Raw genomic sequence first — 25,759 nt, 5'->3', positions numbered from 1 at the left:
GCCAAGCAGGCTAAGATAAAAGGTAGGGAGGAGGGACTTGGGGGAGGGGCATTGGAAATGTGATAGGTGGAAGGAGGTTAAGGGGAGGGTGATAGGCCGGAGTGGGGGTGGGGGCAGAGAGGTCAGGAAGAAGATTGCAGGTTAGGAAGGTGGTGCTGAGTTCGAGGGTTGGGACTGAGACAAGGTGGGGGGAGGGGAAATGAGGAAACTGGAGAAATCTGAGTTCATCCCTTGTGGTTGGAGGGTTCCTATCTGAGTTCATCCCTTGTGGGATGAGTTCATCCATGATGTACAGCCCATGTTTCTAACAGGAATGGTATTATGAAGGAAATGGGGCTGTGGGTGATTGCAGAATTGTTAACTAAAGGATGGGCTCAGGGAGGTGTAAATGGTCACAGCTGAAACCATTACCCTACAGCAGTATCCAACAATTGAACTGGTGATTATGTTCTAAATTTGTTGAAATCAAAAAAGTTAAAGGTGCAATGCTGCAATGTGCTTAATCAAAAGATTTGTCATTCCTTAAATTTGTGTTCAGCCTAAATCAAAATAAGTCAGAGAGATCAGAATGGGAACGGGATGGACAGTAAAAGACAAAATAAATCAGAAGTTCAGGTTCATCCTTGCAGACTCTGTTTTACTGAGCAAATCCAGTCACTTGATGAATGTTTGGTTTCCTCTGTGTCCAGGAGACTGGATTCAAAGCAGTAAACATAGTACATTGAATTAGACATGTTGGAACAGGACTATACCATTTAACCATGGGTGGATTCATGTCTTTTTGAGACCAGTTATGGAGGTGGGGCTAAGAGAAGGATTTCAGCTTGGGGTGGGTCAGGCTCTCACATTGATAATGCTCTTCTCAGATCATTACATATTTGCACACAGGTATATGCAGGACACTCTGCCGTGGAGTTCTGAGTTCCAACTTCTGGGCTCTATATTTATGGAGGTACCCAGACAGGACTTGATTCTCTAAAACCAGGCAATATCACTCAATCTCTGCTCATTATCCTCCATCTTTCCCGAAGATGTCAGAGACCAAGCCAAACGCAGCATTGCGTTTTAGCAATGCCTTCCAAGAAATACTCCTGAAGTTTTCCAAGAGTCGGAAAGTGCTTTATCCCCAGGGACAGCAACAGAAAGCCATCCCAACTGGCAAAGACAAGTGGAAGGTGGCTGTGGATGTCCGTGCTGACAACACTGAACCACCTTTCATTCAGAATCTTTTAAACAATGACAGGCATATTGTCCAGCTGCAAAAGAGGCATCAGAGATTTCTCACTGGCTCTTCAGATGGAGCTGAGATCCCAGATACTATAAAATTCCACCGAGAGAGAATAGGAGAGAAAAAACACAAACTTAAATATAAACGTGCAATTTTGATCATCTTCAAAATTAATATATTCTAGCTCAGCTCCTTAAAAGGAATTATAATAAAATCCAATGAGTTGTAAAAATAGGCTGGAACCGCTTTTTAAAAACTGAAGTGTAGGATGTTGAGGGGTGACCCTAAGAGGTTTTATAAAGTCATGAGGGGCACACATAAGGTGGTGAATAGCAACGTTTGTTTTCCCCCTAAGGTGGGCAAGTTCAGAACTAAGGGGCATATTTTCAACATGAAGAGACATGAAAGGCTTTTTTTCTGAAAAACACAGAAGTTTGTGTGTGGAAATGAACTGCCAGAGGAAATTATGGATGTAGATACAGTTACAACATTTGGAGAAGTAAATGAACAGGAAAGGTTCGGAAGGATTTGGGTGAAATACAGGGAAACAGGACTGGTTTAGTTTGGGAATATGGTCAGCATAGACTAGTTGGACCAAAGGGGTATGTTTCCAAGCTGTATGACTCTGATGTCTCAAGTTAGACCTCAGGCATTTGCTGATTTCTGCTGAATTTGGCCTTGTTGGCAAGGGTTTTGCGGGATGAGTGGAGTAAATTGGCCAGATGTTCTTCTGTTAAGATGACAGTCGTTGCTGCGTCTACATATTCAATGTTGTGTGAGGACAGGACCAGGCTAAATGTTACCAGTCATTGAGCAGCTTGCCAACAATCTACATTTAAACTCACATGGAGAGGTAATGTAGGGTTACCAAAGACTTGAACAATAAATCGATTGTTCAGGGAATGATGGAAAGCTGGCAGGAGAAGGATGACTAGTATTAGCAGGGCAAATACAATTTTATTTACCTGCAGTATACTTTAAGTAAAAAGGAGTAAAATGAGAAAGAGCCAAAGACAGAACTTGTATAAACTCACACAACTGTCAGGTCGCTGAATTGTAAGGCGCAATATTCAAAAACATTTTTGTTTGGATTTCGATTTTGTTAATTTATTGAAAGGACAGAATTATTTAATGCTTTGTCCAATCAAAAAGAAAGGAAGAAAAAACAGTGAAGCATCTGTTGGCCATCAATTATCAGGATGGAAAAAGAGACTTCAGACATATTGTCCTCTATTCAAGAATCAGAGACCACTTCAGGGAAAATCATTCCAACAAAACACACGTCATAAATCCAAATGAAGTTGATTCTTAGAGCTGAGTGCGTGTTGTGCTAAAATGCTAGTTTTGCTCAGTAAAGTTAGAGTTTAATACATGGAACACCAGCTTTGTCAGCTTTCTGTATTTTACAACTGCCTGGGGGGGGAAAAATAACTGAAAGCTTCATTGTTTATTTACTTTCTCCTGCTGAGACATAGTTCCATGTGGCACCAATCATGCTTCTAAATTGCCAATTTGCACGTGAGCTGGAGTCAGAAAGCTATTTTACTGCAATAATTTGGTGTTCACATTCAACACATACACTAATTGAAGTTATGAATTAGCGATTATAATCAACTTCTCAATCCCTAATTATCGGAGCAGAATATTAGCACAAATAGAGAACTGAACACAAGACCTTCTGCAGTTATACAGCAGCTAAAATATATAGTTTTATGAAAATTCAAGTGAATTTTCAATTCTCTTTCGGAGTTGGAAGGGCTGTCCACTTAAGTCTCACTTAATGAAAAAAATCCAACAAATTAATAAAGCATCAGGAAAAACTACAAAACAAACTTCAAATCTACTTGCTATGGTTGCAGATTGCCACTATCAAATCACAAACAAACAGAAACGGTAGATGGTTTAGTTGGAATTGAGCCATGCAAGCCATAAAAAAAGGTCACCAGCTCCATTCCTGTTTTCATGGGGGAATGTGGATTCAAAAATCGATTGCCAACCTCTTGTATGTTCCATTTGTCCAAGTAACTTCAGATATACAGTATCAGAATTTATTTTTCCAACTCACCTTTCAATCAAATTTTGAGGCTAGGAGTAATTCATAGAGAGAGTCATACAGCATGGAAACAGACTCTTTGGTCTCATCAGTCCATGCCAACCATAATCCCAAACTAAACTAGTCCCAACTGCCTGCGCTAGGCCCATATCTCTCCAAACCTTATTCATGTACTTACCCAAATGTCTTTTAAATGTAACTACACCTGCATCAACCACTTCCTCTGGAAGTTCATTCCACACATAAACTACTGTGTGTAAAAAGAGTTGTCTCTAGCCTCCTTTAAAATCTTTCTCCTCACATTTGAAAAATATGCAAGCTGGTCTTGAAATTCCCCACCACAGGGAAAAGACACCTGCCATGCACCTTACCTATACTCCTCATGATTTTAGAAACCTCTAAGGTTACTCCTCAACCTTTTATACTCCAGTGAAAAATCTCCCAGCCTATCCAGTCTCTCCTTAGAATTTCTATTCTCAACAACATCATGGTAAATCTTTTCTGAACTCCTTTCAGCTTGATGATATCTTTCGGTAACAAGGCAATCAGAATTGGACACACTACTCCACACGAGGCTGCACCAACATCTTGTACAACCACAACATGACTTCCAAACTTGACTAAACTTGTGAAAATCAGGTTTTGCAATTAAACATCTGGTAATTTGTAATTTCTGATCAGATACTTCAAGGATAGAAAGGAGAGTTCCGAAAGCTGAAGCAAGTTGATAATAGGCAGCTATGAGAAGAACACAATGCTCAGGAAAATTTATAAAGGGAGAAAAGAACAACCAGAAAACTCTGTCTAATGACTTATCCACCATCCCATCACATTTACAAAGAGGATTGGTAATCTTATTTTGCAGTGATCAAGATATACTTACTGCTGAGGAGAGGTAACATGAAGACCGCTCATTTGCTTCTGCAAAGTGTGATTTACATTGTCATTGGTATAGAGTGCAGAAGGAGTGTTGTACTGTGTACTTGCTGTCTGTTTGGCTTCACTTATGTTTGTACCAACCGCAAATGGCATCGGCTTTCTGTTACTTGAACTTCCAATGGGTTTGTAATCCTGCAGCACATGAAAGGAAAGGAAAGATAAATCTTGGACTTCATAAAGCATGTAATTGCATTCTTAAGGAATATTAGGTTCTCAATGTATCGTTGCACTTTGCATGAACAAGTCATTCAATTCTTCCTTAGCATTTTTCAGGCCAAAGTATTCAAGCTTTTATCTGGTTGTTACATGTGCTGACTAGCTTTTAATCCCCTGTTCCTAGTGAGGATCACTAGGGCAAAGTATCGCTTTCCTCTTAATGCCTTCAAGAGGAAAAAAAACCTTTCAGCCGTACTGTACTGACAACTATGACAGTAATAAACATCAAATCAATGCTTTGAGAGTAAAAGCACATGTCACATGTTATATCTGCAGCTGTCTCTCTTTAACAGAATGGATGGGACTGCAATGACCCAGAAATTAGTTGGAAAATATTTAGAAATTACTTCCACTTCCATTAATAATAGCGCATTCTGGAAATGTTAAAAAATGTAAATGATGTGGTTTAAAAAGGTCAAGCATGTGTTCAATGACGCAGTTAGAGCAGGCATTACCATATCTTTTAAATATGTGGAATATTAGGACTCAGCCTGAAGAGTGACAGTCATGTGGAAAATAACAAAATCTTTTCACTCTCTACTTTTAGATCTTGTGAAAAACTTCATATCTGACTCAAGGCAAAGAAAATAGCGCGATTGTTGATGATCCAAATTTGCCTTTTGCATTTGCCAGTTGAGTAGACAGAGAGGGGAATTGGAACTATAGCCCATCTCCTGCACAAACTCAATTTTGGACACCCTATTATCAATCCTTCAAGCCATCACTCTAGTTAATATAATTACTGGCCTCTCTCCTTGCATACTACCGTTTGTCCTTTCAAACCAACCAGTCATTAACCGGTTAAATCCCATTGGAGCCATAAGTTACTAAATGTAAATGCTTACCAGTCAACAAATGCAGCCTTTAACCCATTAACAACTAGCACATGGGTTTTCTGACCTATGTGAATTTTTCAGGAACAAGGTGGGAGCAGAGTGGGAATTTATTGCTCATTAAAACAGATCAGCTTGGATGTCTTTTAAGGAGTAAAAGCACTTAACTGATTTTTACCTAGTTGAAAACATTGTTCCGTAAGATCTGATCTGTGACTATAATTTTCCCATTTTATACTTAATTTCCATTTTGCTCTGCAAAACTCAGCTTTGATCTCTATTTCCCTACAACCTGCTCAGTGTAGCTGAGGCACTTCTACCTTGAATCTACGATGAGGAACAAGAGAAGCAGTAACACCAACAACACTATGTGCAGCAGCACTAACAATTCCGTGTGTCAGGGGCTCAGGCATTAATTCGTGGAAGGCCATAGCCTCCTGGAACATAGCTGCTGTCTAAGAGATCCAGGTGGACTGCCAATGACCTAAAGGTAATCACAACTACCCAAGTTTCTTCAAACCCTCTTCCTTCCAGTTTTCTGCAGGCCATAACTGAAGAATTGCATGATCTGCTGCTGGCCTGCAGAAAAATGCTATGTTTGCCACTTAGTGAGTTCATATTGATGAGGCCAGTTAGATGCACAGGGTACCATTTGCCACAGAAGCTGTGCACCCTTAGGTAGACAGAGGTCACACATGATAATCAAGATGCATTCACATCGTCTGAAAGTGTTTTTCAATCAAAGGATTTTCCTAAATACTCAGCTTGTACGTGACCACTGAAAGAGCTTCGTGGAGTTTAATCTAAGATATCATCAAACATTGCTATCAATCCTTCATTCTTAAATGGTCACACCCCCTAGAAGTCTTTGTACCTTCAGAGTTAATGGGGGCTCTTTGAAGATGAAGACTTCTTTCTGATGACAAAAGAGAGGATCCCTATCCCTAATGCATGAAACTTACAGGAACCACATGACCACAAAAGGTGATTAAGTAAGCCATCAGTTTGTTGAAGGCATGATTCAGGTGTTCAGGTGGATCAGGGTTGCCCTTCAACATGGAACAAGTTTGTCCAGAAGGACCTGGCATCCTGACGAAGCAATGAAATAAATAACAAAGTTACAGCATGGATAAAGGCCATTTGACCATCACATCCATGACTAGTTGACAAGTAGCCATCCAGCCTTGTGCCACTAGCACTTTGACTGGAGCCTTGTAGATAATGGCATTTCGCATGCACATCCAAGTACATTTTCAATGTGAAGGTTTCTGCCTCTACCAATCTTTCAGGGAAGAGCATTGCAGATCCCACCAATTTAATGGGGAAAAACAAAATTCTTTTGAATCCTTCTTACACCTCCAATCATCTTATATTTATACCTCCTGGATAGGAGTCCCTCAATCATGGAGAATAAGGTCTTCCTAGCTACTTTATTTTATAAATTATAAATGATTCAGTCAGGTCTCCTCTGTTCCAAATAAAACAATCCTAGGCATCCTATCTTTATTCATAACTAAAATCCTCCAGTCTCGGTCACAAATCTCCTCTCTACTGAAAATATATCTTTCCTTTAGTGTGATGTATGATGTGTAAACTTCTCAATTTTATCTTTAAGGTTCAAGTCCAGACACACTATTCACAAAAAGTAAGGACCTACTATCAAGCCCTGAAAACCACAGTGGAACCAGCCTTCCAATCACAAAAACACACCTGGACCATTTAGCTTTGCACCTGCCTCTAGGCCATTTTGCATTGAACTTATTTTTGCCTCGAGTTAAAAATCACACAGTACCAGGTTACAGTCCAACACGTTTATTTGGAAGTACTAGCTTTCAGAGCGCTGTTCCTTCATCAGGTAACTAGTAGGGAGGATCATAAGACACAGAATTCATAGCAAAAGATCATAGTGTCATGCAACTGATATATATTGAACACACCGACATTGCCTGGATGCCATATGGGACATTTTCTGGTTGAAATCTGTATATACTAAAATCAGACTAAATCCTTATTATCTCCCCATAGAAATATCAATGATAATCCTCCCTTAACAAATTAATGTTATCTTAGACTAATCTGTGTCTACCTCAGTGAAGATTTATCCTGTTCTTCTATACTTTTCCAAGAACTTTCTTATCACCAAGCTAAGTCTCACTGACTGGAATTTACTCAGGCTATCCTTTTCTCTCCATTTAAAACTCAGTGACCTGAAATGTTAAATTTAGAAAGAGAATTTAAGAGAACATGCTGAGTAATTCCAACACTTTCATTTCACTTCAATTTTCTAGACATTCCTCTATTTTATGCTTTGCCCAAAAAGATAACAGTCTGCTGTATCTGGAACTATGTGGTGCTGCAAAGAGGAATTGGGCTACAGCAGGAACAAGCTGCTGATCACTTTGCATCCTCTTATAAGGAAAGCAGCCTGATGTGACCAGTATGCTTGCAACCATGCACCCAGCTTCTAGAAAAGCCTACAACTGACTCACAAACAATTCTGTTACCTCCATGTGTAAAGCCATACAGCACTTGGATGCTATGCCTTCCTATTCCAGCCACCCAAAAATCCTTCCATCACATTCAAGCCCTTTACTCATCTTCCACTCTAGTCAGATTATCATCCTGATGTTCTAGTATTCATTTGGAATCCTAGTAGCAACAATGGAGATGGCTGGACAAGGAAACTTAAAATAGCATTTGATTCATTAAAACATTCATATTTGTATTACAAGACTGACATTTATAAAAGCATCAATAAATCCCCTTGTGCAATCGGGAAGTCTATCTTTTTTGCCTCCAATACTTCAATGCGATACTACCTTTGAGCAAGAAGAGACAGGAGGTAGGAGTAAGTGAGGACTGCAGATGCTGGAGATCAGAGTTGAGTGTGTGGTGCTGGTAAAGCACAGCAGGTCAGGCAGCATCCGCGGAGCAGGAGAGTCGATGTTTCGGGCATAAGACCTTCATCAGGAAACAGAGCTAGTCAGCTTGTTTTCCTGCTGTGGTAGATGAAGTGCCAACGGTGGACATTCCTTGCATTTTAGCTGTTTCCAGTCTTGAAAAGCTAATGAATGCAATAGATCTCAGCTGGGGCCCCCTAAGTAGCACTCCTCCATGGAGTGGCAGATGTAGTTAGTCATCAGGTCTACACTTAGTCATGAAACCTGGATGAGGATTTGCTAGCAATATAGTTGAAGTAGAGTAAAGCCTGCTTCAGTGCAAAAGAGATTCCCAAACCACAGTTCAATTCTGCAGCTAGCAGCTTTAAATTCTATCCTTGGGTGTGTTTTTCCCTCCCAAATTTGTGCCATTTTCCTTGGCACTTCATATTTGAACTCTTCCACTTAAAGTTTCACAACAATGATTTGGGATGTTCAAAGTATCAAATGAACATTTTCTTTGACTTTCAAACATTTTCTGTCTTCATTCTTCCAAGCCTCACTGCAGCTCCAAGATAGCTGACAACATCTTCACCTTCATTGCATTTAACTTGTATACATCAGAGAAGGCTATGGTGAATGAAAATTAACCATTTTTCATACTTCTAATTGAAAACACAACAACTGCCAAAAGACATTTCATGCCGACACAGGAAGGATGAAGACAAGATTCTACCTGACCTGACGACAGTGTGATGGTCCACATTAACAAGTAATAACTTCGATGATGTAGCAAAATGTAGCTAAATCCTATGAAAAACACCTTAGCTGGGGCATAATTAGGGAGCAAGCAAATGCTTAATATTGACAAATGTAAAATATCTCAGAAATGAAATAGGTCAAACAACTGCAGACTCAGTGTCAAATCTAATAACAAGTGAATAGTGGAACGTATTCAAGAGATGTGCAATATTTCCATCTTTAAATGCACTGTTACTGTTACCAATCTTTGGTTTTCATTATGTTACCCTAACTGAAAACTAGCAACCTCCCAGATGTGGAAATTCCGAAACAAATCATTTGCTTCCACATCTGCATCACATTCAGCTTCAATACTACACAGTAGAATGAATTTAACTCTTGATGGTTCAGTGGGCATGGGCCACCAAATATATTATTCAGTCTGACATATCGGTAAATTCCCATATCCCAGCCAAAAATCAACAGGAGGAGTCCAACAAATTTGAACGCTCGTCATATAGGGAGACTGGTGAGAGACAGGCAAGGAGAATGGAGGTGGGGGTGCTGTTCCTGACCAAATCTAATACCAGGTGCACTGGAAAGTGCAAATGTAGATATTGGGCAAGAAGCCAATAGGTCACAGTCATGGTCCCTCTCTCACTCCTTTGATGAATAACTTGCTAACACTTAACGTCATGTTGGCAATATTTATGAACAGTCACAGCATGCAATGCAAGGTTGCAGACTCAAATGGAATTCAATCAATAGGAGTCCCTACCTTCAGACAAAGGAAGTAGGGAAAATGAGTTGTGGGGAAAAGGGGGCAAATAAAGCAATCAAGATAGAGAAGTGGGAATTATTATTATTGAGAAATTTAATTAGCACTTGCTAATAAAGAGCTAGTAATCTTATTCCTTACACAGAGGCACAAGCTCACTTTATATACTTTACCTTTCTCTAATGGAAAGAGAATCACCATTTTACAAACCAGAAATGTTACCATGTGGTCATAAAGCATAGGCTTATTCAGGAAGTTTAAACATATTTGTTTAAATTCCTCCACCCACTTCCAATTTTATGCTTTAAAACACATAACAGATGAGATCAGATTTTTTTTTTAAGAAGTCAGTGCCATTACTCAGTGATTCCTCTCCAATGTCAGAAAGCAGCTGCTTGTTCCTTCTAAATGCAGCTGATGCTTGTTATTATAGAGATGCAGGCTGAACCACTGAGCCAGGGAGAGTCAGGCTATATTTAATCTCAGAAATAAAATGCATTGTTTCACATTTGGGCACACAACAAGAACAAGATATAGCTGCAATATTCAGATCTGAAAATTGGATACTTTATTGGAAATTTGAAAAGGTTTGTCATGGATCCAGGAACTGATTGCTCCCTCTCGCCTTTTCTCTTTTTTAAAATTAAGCTCTCTGCCAGCAATATTTTTATGATACTCTTAGGAATTACATAAGATGTCTTGGTCAATTTTCAAAACAAAATACATATAACCTGGATTTTTCTTGTGCAAAGAAATTAGGACAAAGACTTGAATGCTTGTTTTCATGAATGTTGATCCCATTACCATGCAAGATGATTGAAATTATTTTAGATTAAATCAGAAAAGTTCATAAAATGATAAAAAGTTAAGAAAGTGTTTAACAGCTTCTGTTTAGACTTCCAATAAATAGTTTCCAAGTTAAGATCTGGATTGACTTTCTACATGCATGCATGCTCATCATGGCTATTCTAAACATTATGACACTCCCTGTATACTGTGTATAAACACCTGAAACAATATGGAAGCAGTCTTGCGAATCACCTCAAGGGCCTTCATTCAGCATTTTTCTGTCACAAAGAACTTAAATCACCAAACTAATATTGGATAGTTGCTCAAAAAAAAAATAGAGAGACATTTTGTTCAAAGTTTTCACCTTGCATTCTTAAGGACAATTCGCAAGTTATGTCAAAGTGAAGGGAAAACAGGATTCACACTATGTGGAAGGAGAATGCTGATTTGTAGAAGTGTTGCTATGGGGAATGTACCAATTAGGAATGACTAACAGTTAAATGGAAAATTTGTTTATATTTTCAAACAGACAGATTGACTGTTTGGTTAAAGAATTGATCTGAGAAATGAACCATGAAATGGCTGTTGCCTATTTTGTTGACACTGTGCATGTTCTTTCTGTCGGCAGAGAATAAGGCCTTGTTTATTAATACGTGTAGATTTCAGTTCATCTAAATGGCTAACATGACAAGCCCAAATAACAATTCTAAACTGGTTGTTCGGGTAATTCTTCGGCTATTTGGATTGTGCAAATGTTGTCCCATCATGAAACTGCATAAAACGTTGGACACTGTTTTGAGTTTTGTCAGCACAGGTTGTTTAGATACCTTGTCAGTGTGAACAGTCAAAGCAATGTACTGTTTAAAAACGATGCACCAGTTTCTGGGACATATCCTACATACTTGGCATCAGACTAGAACTGACAATGTACAACATTACTCATTTGTGCGGTAACCAAACAATGTTTTGGTTTGGTGGCAGCATGCTGTTAGTGGCCAACACCCCTAGTGTTATTACAATGCAGCAACGCAAAACAGCTAGCTATACCAGTTGCTCAAATGTTTGAAATACTTTAGCCTTCCAGAGTAATCAGAGGGAGAGTGGGCGTTTTTTAGGACTAAAAGTGATCTCTTTCAGCCCGTTCACAAGTTTGCATGATATATAGTGAGAAGTTACCTGAAAGAACAGTCATTATCCTGCAGGATGGTTTTAATGTGCTTTATTTGACCAACCAGCTTGCATGCTGAACAAATGGCTTGAGCCTTATTTAGGAGGTTACAAATGAGGTCAATTTTACAGAAATTTTAGGAATCCCACCACATATAATGAACAAAAAGGTAGATTTGCAGTAGACTATAATTGAATACCTCCTGACTAATTTCTTAAGTAGGACACCATTCATGTTATGGCATCCTCACTGGGGTCAGGTCTCAAAAACATTTTGTTGGGTTTGTGTCTTTGATGGAATTACATCTACCCTCCTACCCATTACATAGTAAACAAATAATCTTCATATCAGCACTATCTTTGAATCCACATCTGCATGCAAGAATTTCATCCTGTGCTCAAACAGTGTTTCCACACTGTAGGGACTCTAATCTCACCTTTGAAATGGAGCAGTCAAATTAGCTCATTTTCCTTGATGTCCTAGTTGAGAAATTGGCTGGGCACACTAATATTGTCTACCTTAAACCTGCCTTCACTGATTCATAAAAATTGCTGGGAATAATATAATGAGATAGGTCTCATCAGCAACATCCTAAATGGGGTCTGAGCCATTTCAGCTTGCAAGGTAAATAATGGCTAAGTCAAAAAACAATCCTTCAGGATAATCAGTTCCCTGTTGCAAGGATTACATCTATGTTACATGCAAAAATAAATTGGAAAATTGAAGTTGAGATTATAAACTTTAAAAAAAATCTTGAAGGAAAAGTGGATCAATGTGATGTTGGTTCATTTGCAATAATTATATGCCATGTGTTGCAAGAAAATGTATTTAATATTTCTGAGAGACTAACTGATACAAAATGCCTTTGGATTGGGGTAAAAAAATAAAAAGACTGCTCAGCAACAGCTTTTGGACAAGGTTTTTAAGTCCCATTTTGTCACAGAACTGACAGATGAGAGCAACTAGAACATCCGGCCCTCAAAAACCTGTGAGTGAACCAGATCTTTCTCTCTTACCTTCAGTGGAAGAAAAAGCACAAGCATCTTTTGAAAAGAAGAACTTGCAGAGCAAGCAAAAGGCCTAGGTCCAACTGACTTGAAGATCATGGTGATATTATAAAAAATGCAAATAAAAACTCGGAGAAAGTCACTTCATTTTCCATAGTGATTTGAACTCTTCATCCATAAACTATGTTCCTTTTTGCCTCTATTTTCCACTTGCAAAATTGTCTATATCTGTTTTGTCCATTCTATTTGTGAAAAGTTGCATGTATTCAGCTTTAAAGGAATATAGTTTACATATCTGTAATTAATCTTCCATTTTTGTCACATGTAAAAGGACAAATTCACTGTAATAAAGAAAAGACCTAAAATTTATTTATTAGTTAACAAAACCTGATACAAGATCGTTTTAGCTTACAGCCAGGCAGACCAACCAGCCTAGTGATTAAATTGGTCATATTGTACATTTGTAATGACTCGTAAAATAGAGAGGCTTAATTTCCAGTGCATACTTGTTGTCACATTCCCAGCAAAAGTAGGATGCTGACACAGGATGTTTGAACATAAACAATGAAAGATTAGATGTGGAAGAAGATTTATCAGTAAGGGATAAAAAGGAAAGATACCATTCCTGAAGAAGGGCTTATGCCCGAAACGTCGATTCTCCTGTTCCCTGGATGCTGCCTGACCTGCTGCGCTTTTCCAGCAACACATTTTCAGCCAAGATACCAAATTTCCCAACCTATAAATAAGATGGCACTGGAAGCAATGAGAATTATCCTGCAGATAGAGGAGGTATCCCTGACTGATTTATAAGACGTGACTAAGACTAGGGCTATTGATTCTCAAAAGGTGGGATTTCCTGAAAAGGATGGAGGGCACAGTTAGTTGAAACATTAGCACAGCATTTGGGATTGTTAGAAATACAAGAGGGATTAAAGTACATTAAGTGGTGATTCACTTGAGTTAGTGAGAATGCAATCACAGCTGGAGCAGTTTGAATTGGAAAAGGACACTAAAAAGGCATGAGGGGAAGCAAAAAGTCTTGAACTTTATATAAAGGAGAAGAGAGATAATTCAAGAGGTGGGGTCAGAGAGATAGACACACAGACAGACAAAGAGAGAGTATTACAAAAGAACTGGTTTAGTAAGGCTGCAGATTTAAAAACAAGGTCTTAAATATGGAAGGAGATTCTGATTAGGGAACCCCTAGCCACAATCTTATGTCCAGTAAGGAAATGTTTATATTTGTACATGCCTGACCAAAATTTGAAGAAAAGGATATGGATGCATTATTCATATTATTTGGAAAACTAATAAAACAAAAAAAGTGGTTAAGGAAACCTGGACATGGCCCAAGCAAAGCAGTTTGAGAGGTGAAGTGCATAACATTTATGCATCACAGTTAGATAATGTCTTTATGGGTTTTGATGCTGCAGAAACATGGTTTTGTCAGGGGGGATTGTGCCTTACCAACTTAATAGAGTTCTTTGATTATGTGACCAAGTTGATAGATGAAGGAAGGGCGGTTGATGTCATATACATGGACTTTAGTAAGGCGCTTGATAAGGCTCCCCATGGTAAACTAATAGAGAAAAAGTGAAGTCACATGATGTGCAGGGTGTTCCAGTGAGGGGAATAAGGAATTGGTTGAGCAACAGGAGACAAAGAGTAGTAGTTGAAGGGAGTTTCTCGAAATGGAGAAAAGTGACCAGTGGTGTTCCACAGGGATCAGTGCTGGGGCCACTGTTGTTTGTGATATACATAAATGATCTGGAAGAGGACACTGTTGGTATGATCAGCAAGTTTTTAGATGACACGAAGATTGGTGGAGCAGCAGAAAGCATAAGGCACTGTCAAAGAATACGGGAGAATATAGATAGACTGGAGAGTTGGGCGGAGAAGTGACAGATGGAGTTCAATCCAGACAAATGTGAGGTGATGTATTTTGGCAAATCTAATTCTAGAGTGAATCACAGTGAACGGAAGAACTTTGGGAAAAGTTGATGAGCAGAGAGATCTGGGAGTGCACATCCATTGTTCCCTGAAGGTTGCTGCACAGGTGGATAGAGTGGTCAAGAAGGCATATGGTATGCTTGCCTTCATTGGACCGGGTATTGAGTATAAGAGCTGGCAGGTCATGTTAAAATTGTACAAGACATTGGTTCGGCCGCATTTAGAATACTGTGTACAGTTCTGGCCGCCACATTACCAAAAGGGTGTGGACGCTTTGGAGAGGGTGCAGAGAAGGTTTACAAGGATGTTGCCTAGTGTGGAAGGTGCTAGCTATGAAGAGAGATTGAGTAGGTTAGGTTTGTTTTCATTAGAAAAAAATGAGATTGAGAGGGGACCTGATTGAGGTTTTCAAAATCATGAAGGGTATAAACAGGATGGATAGCAATAAGTTTTGTCCCAGGGTGAAGGATCCAATAAAGAGAGGTCACACTTTCAAGGCGAGAGGTGAAAAGTTTAAGGGGGATACATGTGGCAAGTACTTTACGCAGAGGGTGGTGGGTGTCTGGAATGCGTTGCCAGCAGGAGGTGGTAGAGGCAGGCAAGGTAGATTCATTTAAGATGTGTCTGGACAGATGCATGCGTAGGTGGGGAGCAGAGGGATACAGATGCTTAGGAATTGGTGACAATAGATTTGGATCGGCTCAGGCTTGGAAGGCTGACGGGCCTGTTCCTGGGCTGTAAATTGTCTTTGTTCTTCTTAACAGGCTATTGTGGGTGGCTGGGACTTAGTTACTGAGGCATACAAGCAAACATATCAAAATGTAAAAAAAAAAAAACAGCCCGGGTAACCTACACTGATTTGAAAAAGTTTAGCAACATAAATGTTCAACAGTAGACACAGGTGTTAGGAGTAAGTTCTCAGATCATTCTAAGAATTTAAAAAAATGCCAACTTAATAATGAGAATCCATGTTGAACAATAGAAGACTGCAATTGCAAAATAAACATCAGGGTTGACCGACATTTGAGTTAATCCATAAAACTAAACCATTTTTCCACAGCACCATAGGACAGAATGAGACAGTGAATAGGCAGCAAGGAGCTAAGGTTGAGAAGAGACAACTGAGAATGCCCAAAAACATCCATGCTCTAAGATTGCAGACAATACAAAGCTGGGTGGGAGGATGAGTTGTGAAGAGGCACGTAGGAACAAAGGAGAAGGTGTAGGCCATTCAGTCCCTTTCGGTTGCACCACCATTCCATAAAATTGTGGCTGATCTGTAGCCTAACTGCATATGCTCACCTTGGATCCATCTCAGATTTAACTTGAACAACTGAATTAGCGCTGACTGCTATTTAAGCAATGGACTTGCAAACTTCCACTACTTGTTGCATGTAGAAGTGCTTTCTAATATTTCTCCTGAATGGCCGGCTCTATTTTTTTGACTATGTGCTCTGGTTGTAGAATCTTCAACCAGTGGAAATAGTTTATCTTTATTTGTACTATCTTTCCCTCATAATATCCTGTAAACCTGGTTTAGATCACCCCTTCAGTTTCTAAATTCTAGAGAAAAGGCTTAATTGCCTAATCTCTTGTCACAACTTAACCCTGAAATCCATGTGTCATATTTGTAAATATGTGTTATACTCCCTCAAGGGGAAAAATGTCCCTCCCAAGGTGTGTGTCCAGATCTGCTCAGTCCACAAAGTAGGGTCTATTTAGGATTTTGTATAAGTGCAGCATAATATTTGCATCCTCATATTCCAGCCCTTTAAATAAGAAGGCCAGCAATCCATTAGCCTTCTGGATTATTTTTCAGACCTGTTCATGGTATTTTGAAGAACTATACACCTTAACTACCAAATCTCATTGGACATTATTTTTTATTTATTCACTCTTGGGACGTGGGAGTTGCTGGCTGGCCAGCATTTATTGCTGGTTCCTAGCTGCCCTTGAGAAGGTTCAAGAATGGTCTTCTTGAACAAATGCACCTTCTATAAGTTGGCCAACAATGCCCATGGAGGGATTGCCAGGATTTTGACCCAGTGACAGTGAACGAACAGTGATATATTTCCAAATCAGGGTGATGAGTGGCTTGGAGGGAAGCTTGCAGTTGGTGGCGTTCCCATGTAGCTCATGCCTTTATCCTTTTAGATGGAAGTGGTTGTGGGTTTGGAAGGTGCTGTCTGAGGATCTTTGAATTTCTGCAGTGCATCTTGTAGGTAGCGCACACTACTGCTACTGAGCATCGGTGGTGGACAGTGTGAATTCTAGTGGATATAGTGCCAATCATTAGGCTTTATCCTGAATGGTGTCAATTTTGCTGAGTATTATTGAAGCTGCACCCATCCAGGTAAGTGGGGAGTATTCCATCACATTTCTGACTTATACCTTGTAGATAATGGATAGGCTTTGAGGAGTCAGGACAGGAGTTACTTGCTGCAGTATTTCTAGCCTCTTTCCTGTGCTGGGAGCCACTGTGTTACATGGCAAGTTCAGTTAAGTTTCTGATCAATGGCAACCCCAAGTATGTTGATAGTGAGGGATTCAGTGCTGGTAACACTATTGAATATCAAAGGTCATTGGTTATATTGTCTCTTATTGGAGATGGCCATTTACTGGCACAAACATTACTTGCCAATTGTAGCCCAAGCCTGGATATTGTGAAGTTGTAGATATTGTGAAATTCAGCCGCAATTTTAAAGGCTGAACAACAATGTTTTATTTCTTCAACTCAAGTCTGCAAGTTGGTCAATTGAGGAAATACTTCAATCCTTCCTTCCAATGATGTAATTTCTGGCAAAGCTGGACAGTAGTAGGAGTGAATTAACGGATGTTAAAGAAAACCTCCCATTCCTTCAGGAAGGGAGGCATTGGTTCAACTTAAAACATTTTTTTCCACCTGTGATGAATTAACAGGCAGATATACAGTAAATGACAGATATCAAATACTTAAAATGACCCAAGTAGTGTTTAAAGTAATTTAGTTTACCGTGAAAATAATTTTGCTCAAACTTAACAGATTAAAAACAGAAACTTTAACCTCTGGAATAAGCAGATCTTTTTTTTAAAAAAAAGACGACATTGTTAAGGCACATTTCTCCGATGTTCACCAGTAGGAATCTGTGTGGCATTACTGTTGGAACATTCTGTCAGGGGAAGATTCCTATCTCTTTCCTGTGGGAAGGCCTATGATCTGCCTGCTGTATTGCCCAGATTTACTCGTTATGTTAAATCATCCAGTTACCACTGAAAAGTTAAGTGGGACCAAAATATCACTCAATGAAAAAGTGGTATTTCCCTCAACACTTCTTTTACAGAAAACTAGAGTTAATGATTCCCTCCAATATTAGAAAAAAAAGGGTAAAGTGTTTAAACCGTAGTCAAACACTAACTTTATGAAACTTCCTTGCACTGCTCAATATTTCAGTTGCTACATCTTAGCTCAATGTATGTGGAAATTAAACTAAAATTTTTGACAGCCATTTATGTATCCGAGACCCGTATAGCTTTCAAGCAGAGCATTTATGTATCATATTTGTAATTATGCTTAGGCAGAATTTACTGACCATTTCATGACTTAAATAGTTGTGAGAATATGCAACATATACTCTGAACAGTACGAAGTAGAAATCCTGATTAGTAAACTTCACGTACAATAGCCAAATATACCGTTTGTCTGCTTTATGCAAGTGTCAATACATTTAAAATAAATTGCATTAAAGTTAGACTTAGCGTTAGGTTTAGGGATAGAACAAGGACAGCATTCAATGAATGCCACACAAGTACATTAAGATACAAACATTTGCTGACTGGAAATTGTTATCATGTTATTTTAATCAAAGAGTTCCTTCAACCTCTAAATTCAAATGTTAATTCTAAAGACACTGGAATTTTAGTATAAGTGCCACATATGTAAAGTAGCATATATTAACTCTACCCAGAAAGATAATTTATCCTGCAAGTCTAGAAAAAGTGTAAACACCAATAATTGCAGCTGATAATTGTATGGGAAGCAATACTGTTTATAGAGCACTGATAGGGAACCATGCTCAGCAATGATGGTAGATACCTCTGCTGCATAAAATGTTCAGCTTCTTTCCAGCAGCAGTCAAATAAAATTAGATAGTGCAATTGCAATTCTGTGGCCCAAACACACAGTAGAAAAATCAAACCATAGCTTATCATTGGATACCATAAACAACAGCAAACCAAAAAAAATACATCACTGTAGCTTCAATGAGGGCATGGTAGCACAATGGTTAAGCGACTTCCCAAATAATATAGAATCATGAATGTAAATTCCACAGTTATTAGGGAATTTAAATTCAGCTCATTAAGTAAATCTGGTTTTCAGAAATAAAAGATCAGTATGCTTTCCTTTATTGGTCAGAGTATTGAGTACAGGAGTTGGGATGTCATGTTGCGGCTGTACAGGACATTGGTTAGGCCACTGTTGGAATACTGCGTACAATTCTGGTCTCCTTCCTATCGGAAAGATGTTGTGAAACTTGAAAGGGTTCAGAAAAGATTTACAAGGATGTTGCCAGGGTTGGAGGATTTGAGCTACAGGGAGAGGCTGAACAGGCTGGGGCTGTTTTCCCTGGAGTGTTGGAGGCTGAGGGGTGACCTTATAGAGATTTATAAAATCATGAGGGGCATGGATAAGATAAATAGACAAAGTGTTTTCCCTGGGGTAGAGGAGTCCAGAACTAGAGGACATAGGTTTAGGGTGAGAGGTGAAGATATAAAAGAGACTTAAGGGGCAATTTTTTTCACGCAGAGGGTGGTGTGTGTATGGCATGAGCTTCCAAAGAAAGTGGTGGAGGCTGGTAAAATTGCAACATTTAAGAGACATTTGGATGGGTATATGAATAGGAAGGGTTTGGAGGGATATGGGCCGGGTGCTGGCAGGTGGGACAAGATTCGGTTGGGATATCTGGTCGGCATGGACAAGTTGGACTGAAGGGTCTGTTTCCATGCTATACATCTCAATGACTCTATGATTCTATTGTTAGCTATGGAACCTTCAGGCTTTTGTGAAAACCTAGCAGGTTCAATCTCCTTCAGGAAAGGAAGTTTGTTGTCTGTATCCTATCTAGCCTAAGTAAATTCAGAATCACAAAAATGTGATTGATTCTTAACAATTGCCTGAAATGGCCTCATAAGTCACTCAGTTATATTTAAAAGTTGCCTACCTCCACCTTGAAGAGGAGTTTAACACTGACCAGATTGGTGACACCCACAGTCTATAAACAAATATTTTTAAAAATCCCAAAAGTGTATTCAATATACAGAAAAAAGGTGTGCAGGCAGACAGAGTAAAACCTTTGAGGCTTCATCAGTGGAAGAAAACCTGTTTTAACTGAAATATTATTTGATTAATCGAAATGCGGATTTTAGAAATAGCTACATCTAGATTCCATGCCATTTTTTCTTGGATTCCTGCCCTTCATTGTAAAATTGGGTCATCATTTTACTTGGCAGTGGATTGGGACAGAAGCAGTTGTTTTACATTCCCAAAACCATTCTAATTCACTGCTCCCAACTGATAAATTGATTTGCTTGTCCCAAATCTACCTGGTGAGTCCCCAGTAGGTCAGGTAAGAAGGCTCAGTGATGCTGAAGCGTGAAATTTGCTATACCATCAATGAGTTAGGGATAACATCTAATACCAAGTTTGGCTATTGGCTATGTATCATGCTGTAGGTTACTTTATTCATATATAATTTAATACAATTGATGTTTGGATGATGAAGTTTGAATTAGTAACATAAGGATTTTTGCGTATCTGACGATTTAATGATTAACATGCAAGAACAGAGGAACCTTGAATATCCAAAGGACACGGGTGGGGAGTATGTCGTTTGGTTAATTGAATGCCGGATAACATAGTTAGTCATGCATCAGGACCTTAACGATCTTGTTCGGATGATCCGAAGTTTGTTTAATAGAACGCTTGATAATTGAGGTTCCTCTGTATTCCTGAACTACGGTGCTTTTCTTTCAAAACAACTTCAGTTTTCTGCAAATTAGAAGAGTTTACGATTCAGCAAGGTAAACAACTCTACTGAGTTTCTGTTAGAAATTTCTGGAACTGTTATAAGCTTAGGAGAAACAGGATGTTTTATAACGTTTCACTTTGGGGCTGTTCTGCAAAATTTCTTGATTGAAGGTGGATATATGAATCAGTGCTCCTGGAAAAGGGAGAAGATAGAAAACAGATTACCTTTGGATAGAGACCAGAAGTGTTTGGATAAATTCCTGAAGAGGTTATTTGAAGCTGAGAATATTTGATCTCTGGTGTATAAAAGCTCCAAAAAGATTTTCAAGACTGGTTGTTGAATTCACAGTCAAATTAGCCTCGAGAGAGAGATGTTAAAAAAGGAGTTATTTTATCATCTGGTGTTATTATTATATAAGGGGTCCTTTTGGGTATTGTTACAGATGTAATTTTTGGATTATATTTTCCTGTGCATTTCAAAACGTTTACATTTGTGTTAGGTGAAAATAGTTTCAGTTTATCTATTTTGTCTTATTTTTGTTAGGTTGTTATCTGACTTGTTGTAAGAACATGAGTTAGGATCATAATAATACTTAGGATTCCCACAATCTATTTTAAAAATGGAAATTCTAATTACACAGTAGTGAGAAACAGTGGTACAGTGCTAATACCATGGGCTTGTAATCTGGTTCCAGGTTAATACTCAGAGGACCTGGACCAAATCCCACAAAAGCAGCTGGCGCAATTGAATTTGATGAGGAGATCTAGAACTGAAAAGTTGTCCCAGTAATATAGACAATGAAACCATTATGCATTGTCATAAAAGCTAAATCAGATTCACTAATGTCTTTTAGGGAAGGAAGTCTGCCAACCTTACCCTACCCGGGCTACTGTAGTTCTGGAGTCACATGTAACATAGTTGACTTTCAACTACATTTTGAAATGGCCTACCAAGCCATTCCGCTCGAGGCAATTAGAGGTGGACAACAAATGCTGGCCCTGTCAGCAACATCCACACAAAAACCACAACTCCTTAAGAATGATCCTCACATCTTCCGCATTCTTAATCAATTACAATTAATTAGAGCTCTTCATTCTTTGACCAATTTCATGTTTCTTTTCCTTTGATAATTCAATTTAAGATGAATGCTGACAAACATAAGAATACTGACTTCCAATGGTCCAATTCTGCAACAAGGCAAGCGTATAAATTAACTATGGTATACAGTGCTAAGCTAACCATCTGATCAACAGTTTAATTCACATAGACCCGGGTTTTCACCACAAAATGAGAGCTGCTTTGTAATGGCAAAAACAAAAATTCCCAAGAAACGGAAATCCTGCCGCTGCATGTGTCATTTCTGAATTTCATGGGTTCCCCTCTGTAGGCATTCCAGGATTTATGCATGTGCAGTTCCCAGGAACAACTGGTTACTATCTCCGTATAAATTAGATTTTACTTCCTAGCTGTCTGTAACCTCACGTGAAGCCAGGCCAAGTTTGTTTCTATGATCTTATTTTGGATCATGGTGCAAGGCATGATTCACATTTACTTTAATAATCAATCATTCATTTTAGAAGCAAGACTTAACTTAGTGGCATGTGGGCTTTAGCGTGAAAGGGTTTAATGGTTGACCTTCTATAGCCCTGGCTATATTTTTCACACAGTGAAGTCAAGAAATTCTGGAGGGTCAATGGCTTTGGGAAAGTTTGGGGGCAGGTAGAGAGGGAACCCACGATTGGAGGAGTTGGAGGAGTGAGCATGAGCGAGTCAGAATCTGAGACTGTAACAACTCCTCAGATTATGTCCTTCTCACAGACAGAGACAATTTATTTCACTTGCCACCCAATCACTGATTTTTTTTTGTGGGCTTTCAAGGACAAAGTTGTCTTTGATTGCAGGATATTTTGAACCCATGAGATGCCATTCCTGCTAACATAGGCTATGTGGAGAATTTGAATGCTGATTGCTAGCAGACCTATTTTGAAGCAATTCTTTAAAAAAAAAAGCATTCTGCCATGCAGTATTGACAATGCAACATTATTGGAATATCAGAACCCTGTTGAGATCATCGTTGCAACAGATATGCGAGTTACATGACAGCACAGAACCAGATAACCTCCAGCCAGATATGTACCCAGCCTCTCAAACAACTCAGAAAATTCCCTCAAAAACGGCAACTGGTGCTGATGCACCAGGCAAACTGCACATCAAAAATCAATTGGACAAAATTAAAGCTGATCTCTGCTTCAATAACCACTTGTCATAGAATTGTTACAGTGCTGAAAGAGGCCATTCAGCCCATCAAGTCTGCACTGACCCTCTGAAGAGCATCCCACCCAGACTCAGCCCCCTTGCCTATCCCCATAATCCTGCATTTAGTGTGGCCAATCCACCTAACTTGCACATGTTTGGACTGTGGGAGGGAACCAAGGCACCTGGTGGAAAACTACACAGACACAGGGAAAACATACAAACTCCATACAGCCAGTTGCCTGAGGTTGGAATCAAACCCAGGTCCCTGGCACGGAGAAGCAGCAGTACTATCCATTGAGCCACCATGCCATCCATGCTGCTTCACTTGTGATGAGGTATTTCATAATTGATTCTACACAGTCATTGGTAGAGATTCATTTGCTGTAATTTGGGGAACTTCACATCCCTCCTGTCCAAGTTATAGACATTAGAGATATATTCTTGCGCTCTTTTATCCCTCACAATGCATGTCCAGAAATAGGTATTCAAAATACAACTGAAAAACTAGGTTTAAATTAAAACGGAAAGAGACTTCAAATGTGCCATTTAAATGGAACCTAGCTGCACAACTCACTCTGTTTTTTGCAAACTGCTGGCTTATTCCCCACCACTCTGTTTAACTTCAACAACTTGGAAAAGTCTGAAAGGCTACTCTGCAGAACTATCGAAGATTTTCAACTCAGTGTTCACAGTGGATCACAAACGTGTCATGGGAGAGGGAATTGTCTGGAGCTTACAGGAAGAACTCGTTTTTAATTGGAGACTACATAATTACATTTTTTAAAAAAAGTGTTTCAATTTACACTTAAGGGTTAAAAGAAAACCACTTAGAAATGTGTGCTACCTTTTGTAATGAGCCTAAGACTTTCCTTTCTGCTCATTATATATGAACAGGCTGAGCACACTATAAAGACAAGACAAAGAATCGAGGCAAAATTCCTTTCGATATCAATTTGCACAAGATTGCAGATAGTAATATCTTGCACATGGGTGACAGCACTTAAGGTTGGTCTAATGGATTATTTTGAGATATTAAGAGCAGTTCGATTTCAGTGAGTGACTGATGAATGTAGATTTCTTACATCTGTTTCACAATGTTAAAGTTACACACCTGTTTCATAATGTTTATAACTGTCCAACATACTCCAGATTCTTCATGGTCTAATATAACAACATCATGTTCACATATGGTATAAATAGGAAATGTTTTAAGGCTTGATTCACCATGGTACGAGAAACATATTCCTGTGTTCATTTATTAGCAGTTTTCTATTCAATAACTTTTCCTAGCAGTGATTCAGGGCTTCAATATATATTTTGCATGCCTACAATTGTCATGCAACTAAATACAAAGAATAGTAGTTCAGTATTTTCACTTTATTGCTGAGGAATTATCCAGTCATTCAACATTTGAAAATCTTAATCATCTCTTACTCTGCTTTATTATGTCAATGAAGTGTTAGTCAATGCACATTATAGTCTGGGTATACATTCTATTGGTAGCCTGATCTTCCTGCACCAAATCCTATTGTCTCTTTGGGCAGGGTTCAGAGAGTCTTCTCCAAGACAATTTCATTCAACTTCACGGAGTGGAAAAATCAGATCACTTAGAACACAGAATGCAGATAAGATTAGTGTAATTTTTCCATGGTTGCTGTTATTATACAGTCACCTCGAAGGCAGCAAGGCAATTATTTATATTCTGTGTTTAAGGCCATTGCAATTACTAGGTGGAACACTCCAGATATTTTCTAATCAACCTGCTGGGAGACGTTACTACACAACTCTGGAGCAGATGAGTGGTGAACCCAGACCTCCTGGTGCACCAGGTAGGGATACTACCACAACACCACAAAACCCTGGGTGGAGTGCTGTGCACGCATACGCACAATTACTGAGAGGTGCTTGACATTTTTACATTGTAGGAGAAAGTGACGACAGCAGATACCGGAGATCAGAGTCGAAGAGTGTGGTGCTGGAAAAGCACAGCTGGTCAGGCAGCATCAGAGGAGCGAGAGAGTCAACGTTTCGAGCATAACCTCTTCCTGATGAAGGGCTTACACCCGAAACGTCAACTCTCCTGCTCCGCAGATGCTGCCTGACCGGCTGTGCTTTTCCAGCACCACATTTTTATATTGTAGGTGGCATTGTGAAGCTCCCTTGCAAAGAGAGCTTTGTTAAAACAGTGTCTGGACATGATTAATTTGGAGAAAGTAACAACAAATCTTTTCAAACAGGTTTCAGAGGCAGCTGGTCACAAATATACTTTGATTAGCTTTCAAGGTGCACTTTGCAAAGAATATTCCAATTTCCTTATGTTTGAAATTTGCTTGATTCTAAGATTGCATTATTTAAGCGTTTCCTCTTCTCTCCACACACACTAAGAGGTTCAAAGGTGCTTTATTAACTTTTCGATGGAACTGCTCCCACTCTGACATGGTAATTAAAACCCTGTCCATACTTGCAAACAGGGCTTCAGTTGCACTTTCAGCAGCCAAGTGGGAATAGTTAGACACTAATTCCTAGGCTTTGCTTCAGGCAGGTTCTGTTATATAATCACAGTGGCATCCATATTTGCAATCATAACGTTACCATGCATGGATTTCAGAACATACTTGTGGCTGTGACTGCGCGTCGACTTTGAAAGGATGGGAGTTTCCATCTTCAAAACCATTTGGTGACCAGGATTTGTTCTCCACCCTGCAACAAAGAAGCAATTTTGAGTGATATCCCAACTAGGAATGACGTTGCTGCTGCAGCAACAGTCACTGTTAAAATCAGATTCTGTGGTGCGTTCTGGAACCCTACAGTTTTAATTTCTGAAAGTGGATTCATTAAAGCTCAGGCATCCATTGTGGAAGAAGCCACTCATTTTGATCTGAAGTCTATTCTGCTTGGAATGCAGATACAGATGTGC

The 25,759-nt window shown here is 39.2% G+C and overlaps 1 protein-coding gene across 1 annotated transcript in view; it reads right to left on the bottom strand.

Annotated features, from left to right (window-relative positions):
• The window catches only part of LOC122556562 (PDZ and LIM domain protein 4-like), a 126,130-nt gene that overhangs the window by 7,980 nt on the left and 92,391 nt on the right, over nucleotides 1-25,759 (bottom strand). Inside the window, exons 3-4 of the mRNA XM_043703376.1 lie at nucleotides 25,458-25,542; nucleotides 4,165-4,352 (exon numbers count right to left, since the gene is read on the bottom strand). Coding sequence (XP_043559311.1) covers nucleotides 4,165-4,352; nucleotides 25,458-25,542 — 273 coding nt within the window. The remainder of the gene's footprint in view (nucleotides 1-4,164; nucleotides 4,353-25,457; nucleotides 25,543-25,759) is intronic.

This window comes from Chiloscyllium plagiosum, chromosome 14 (assembly GCF_004010195.1).
Source record: "Chiloscyllium plagiosum isolate BGI_BamShark_2017 chromosome 14, ASM401019v2, whole genome shotgun sequence".
In the NCBI taxonomy this organism is placed as follows: Eukaryota; Metazoa; Chordata; class Chondrichthyes; order Orectolobiformes; family Hemiscylliidae; genus Chiloscyllium; species Chiloscyllium plagiosum.
The sequence above is the reverse complement of the archived record's forward strand: the minus strand, read 5'-3'. Positions and strand labels throughout refer to the sequence as shown.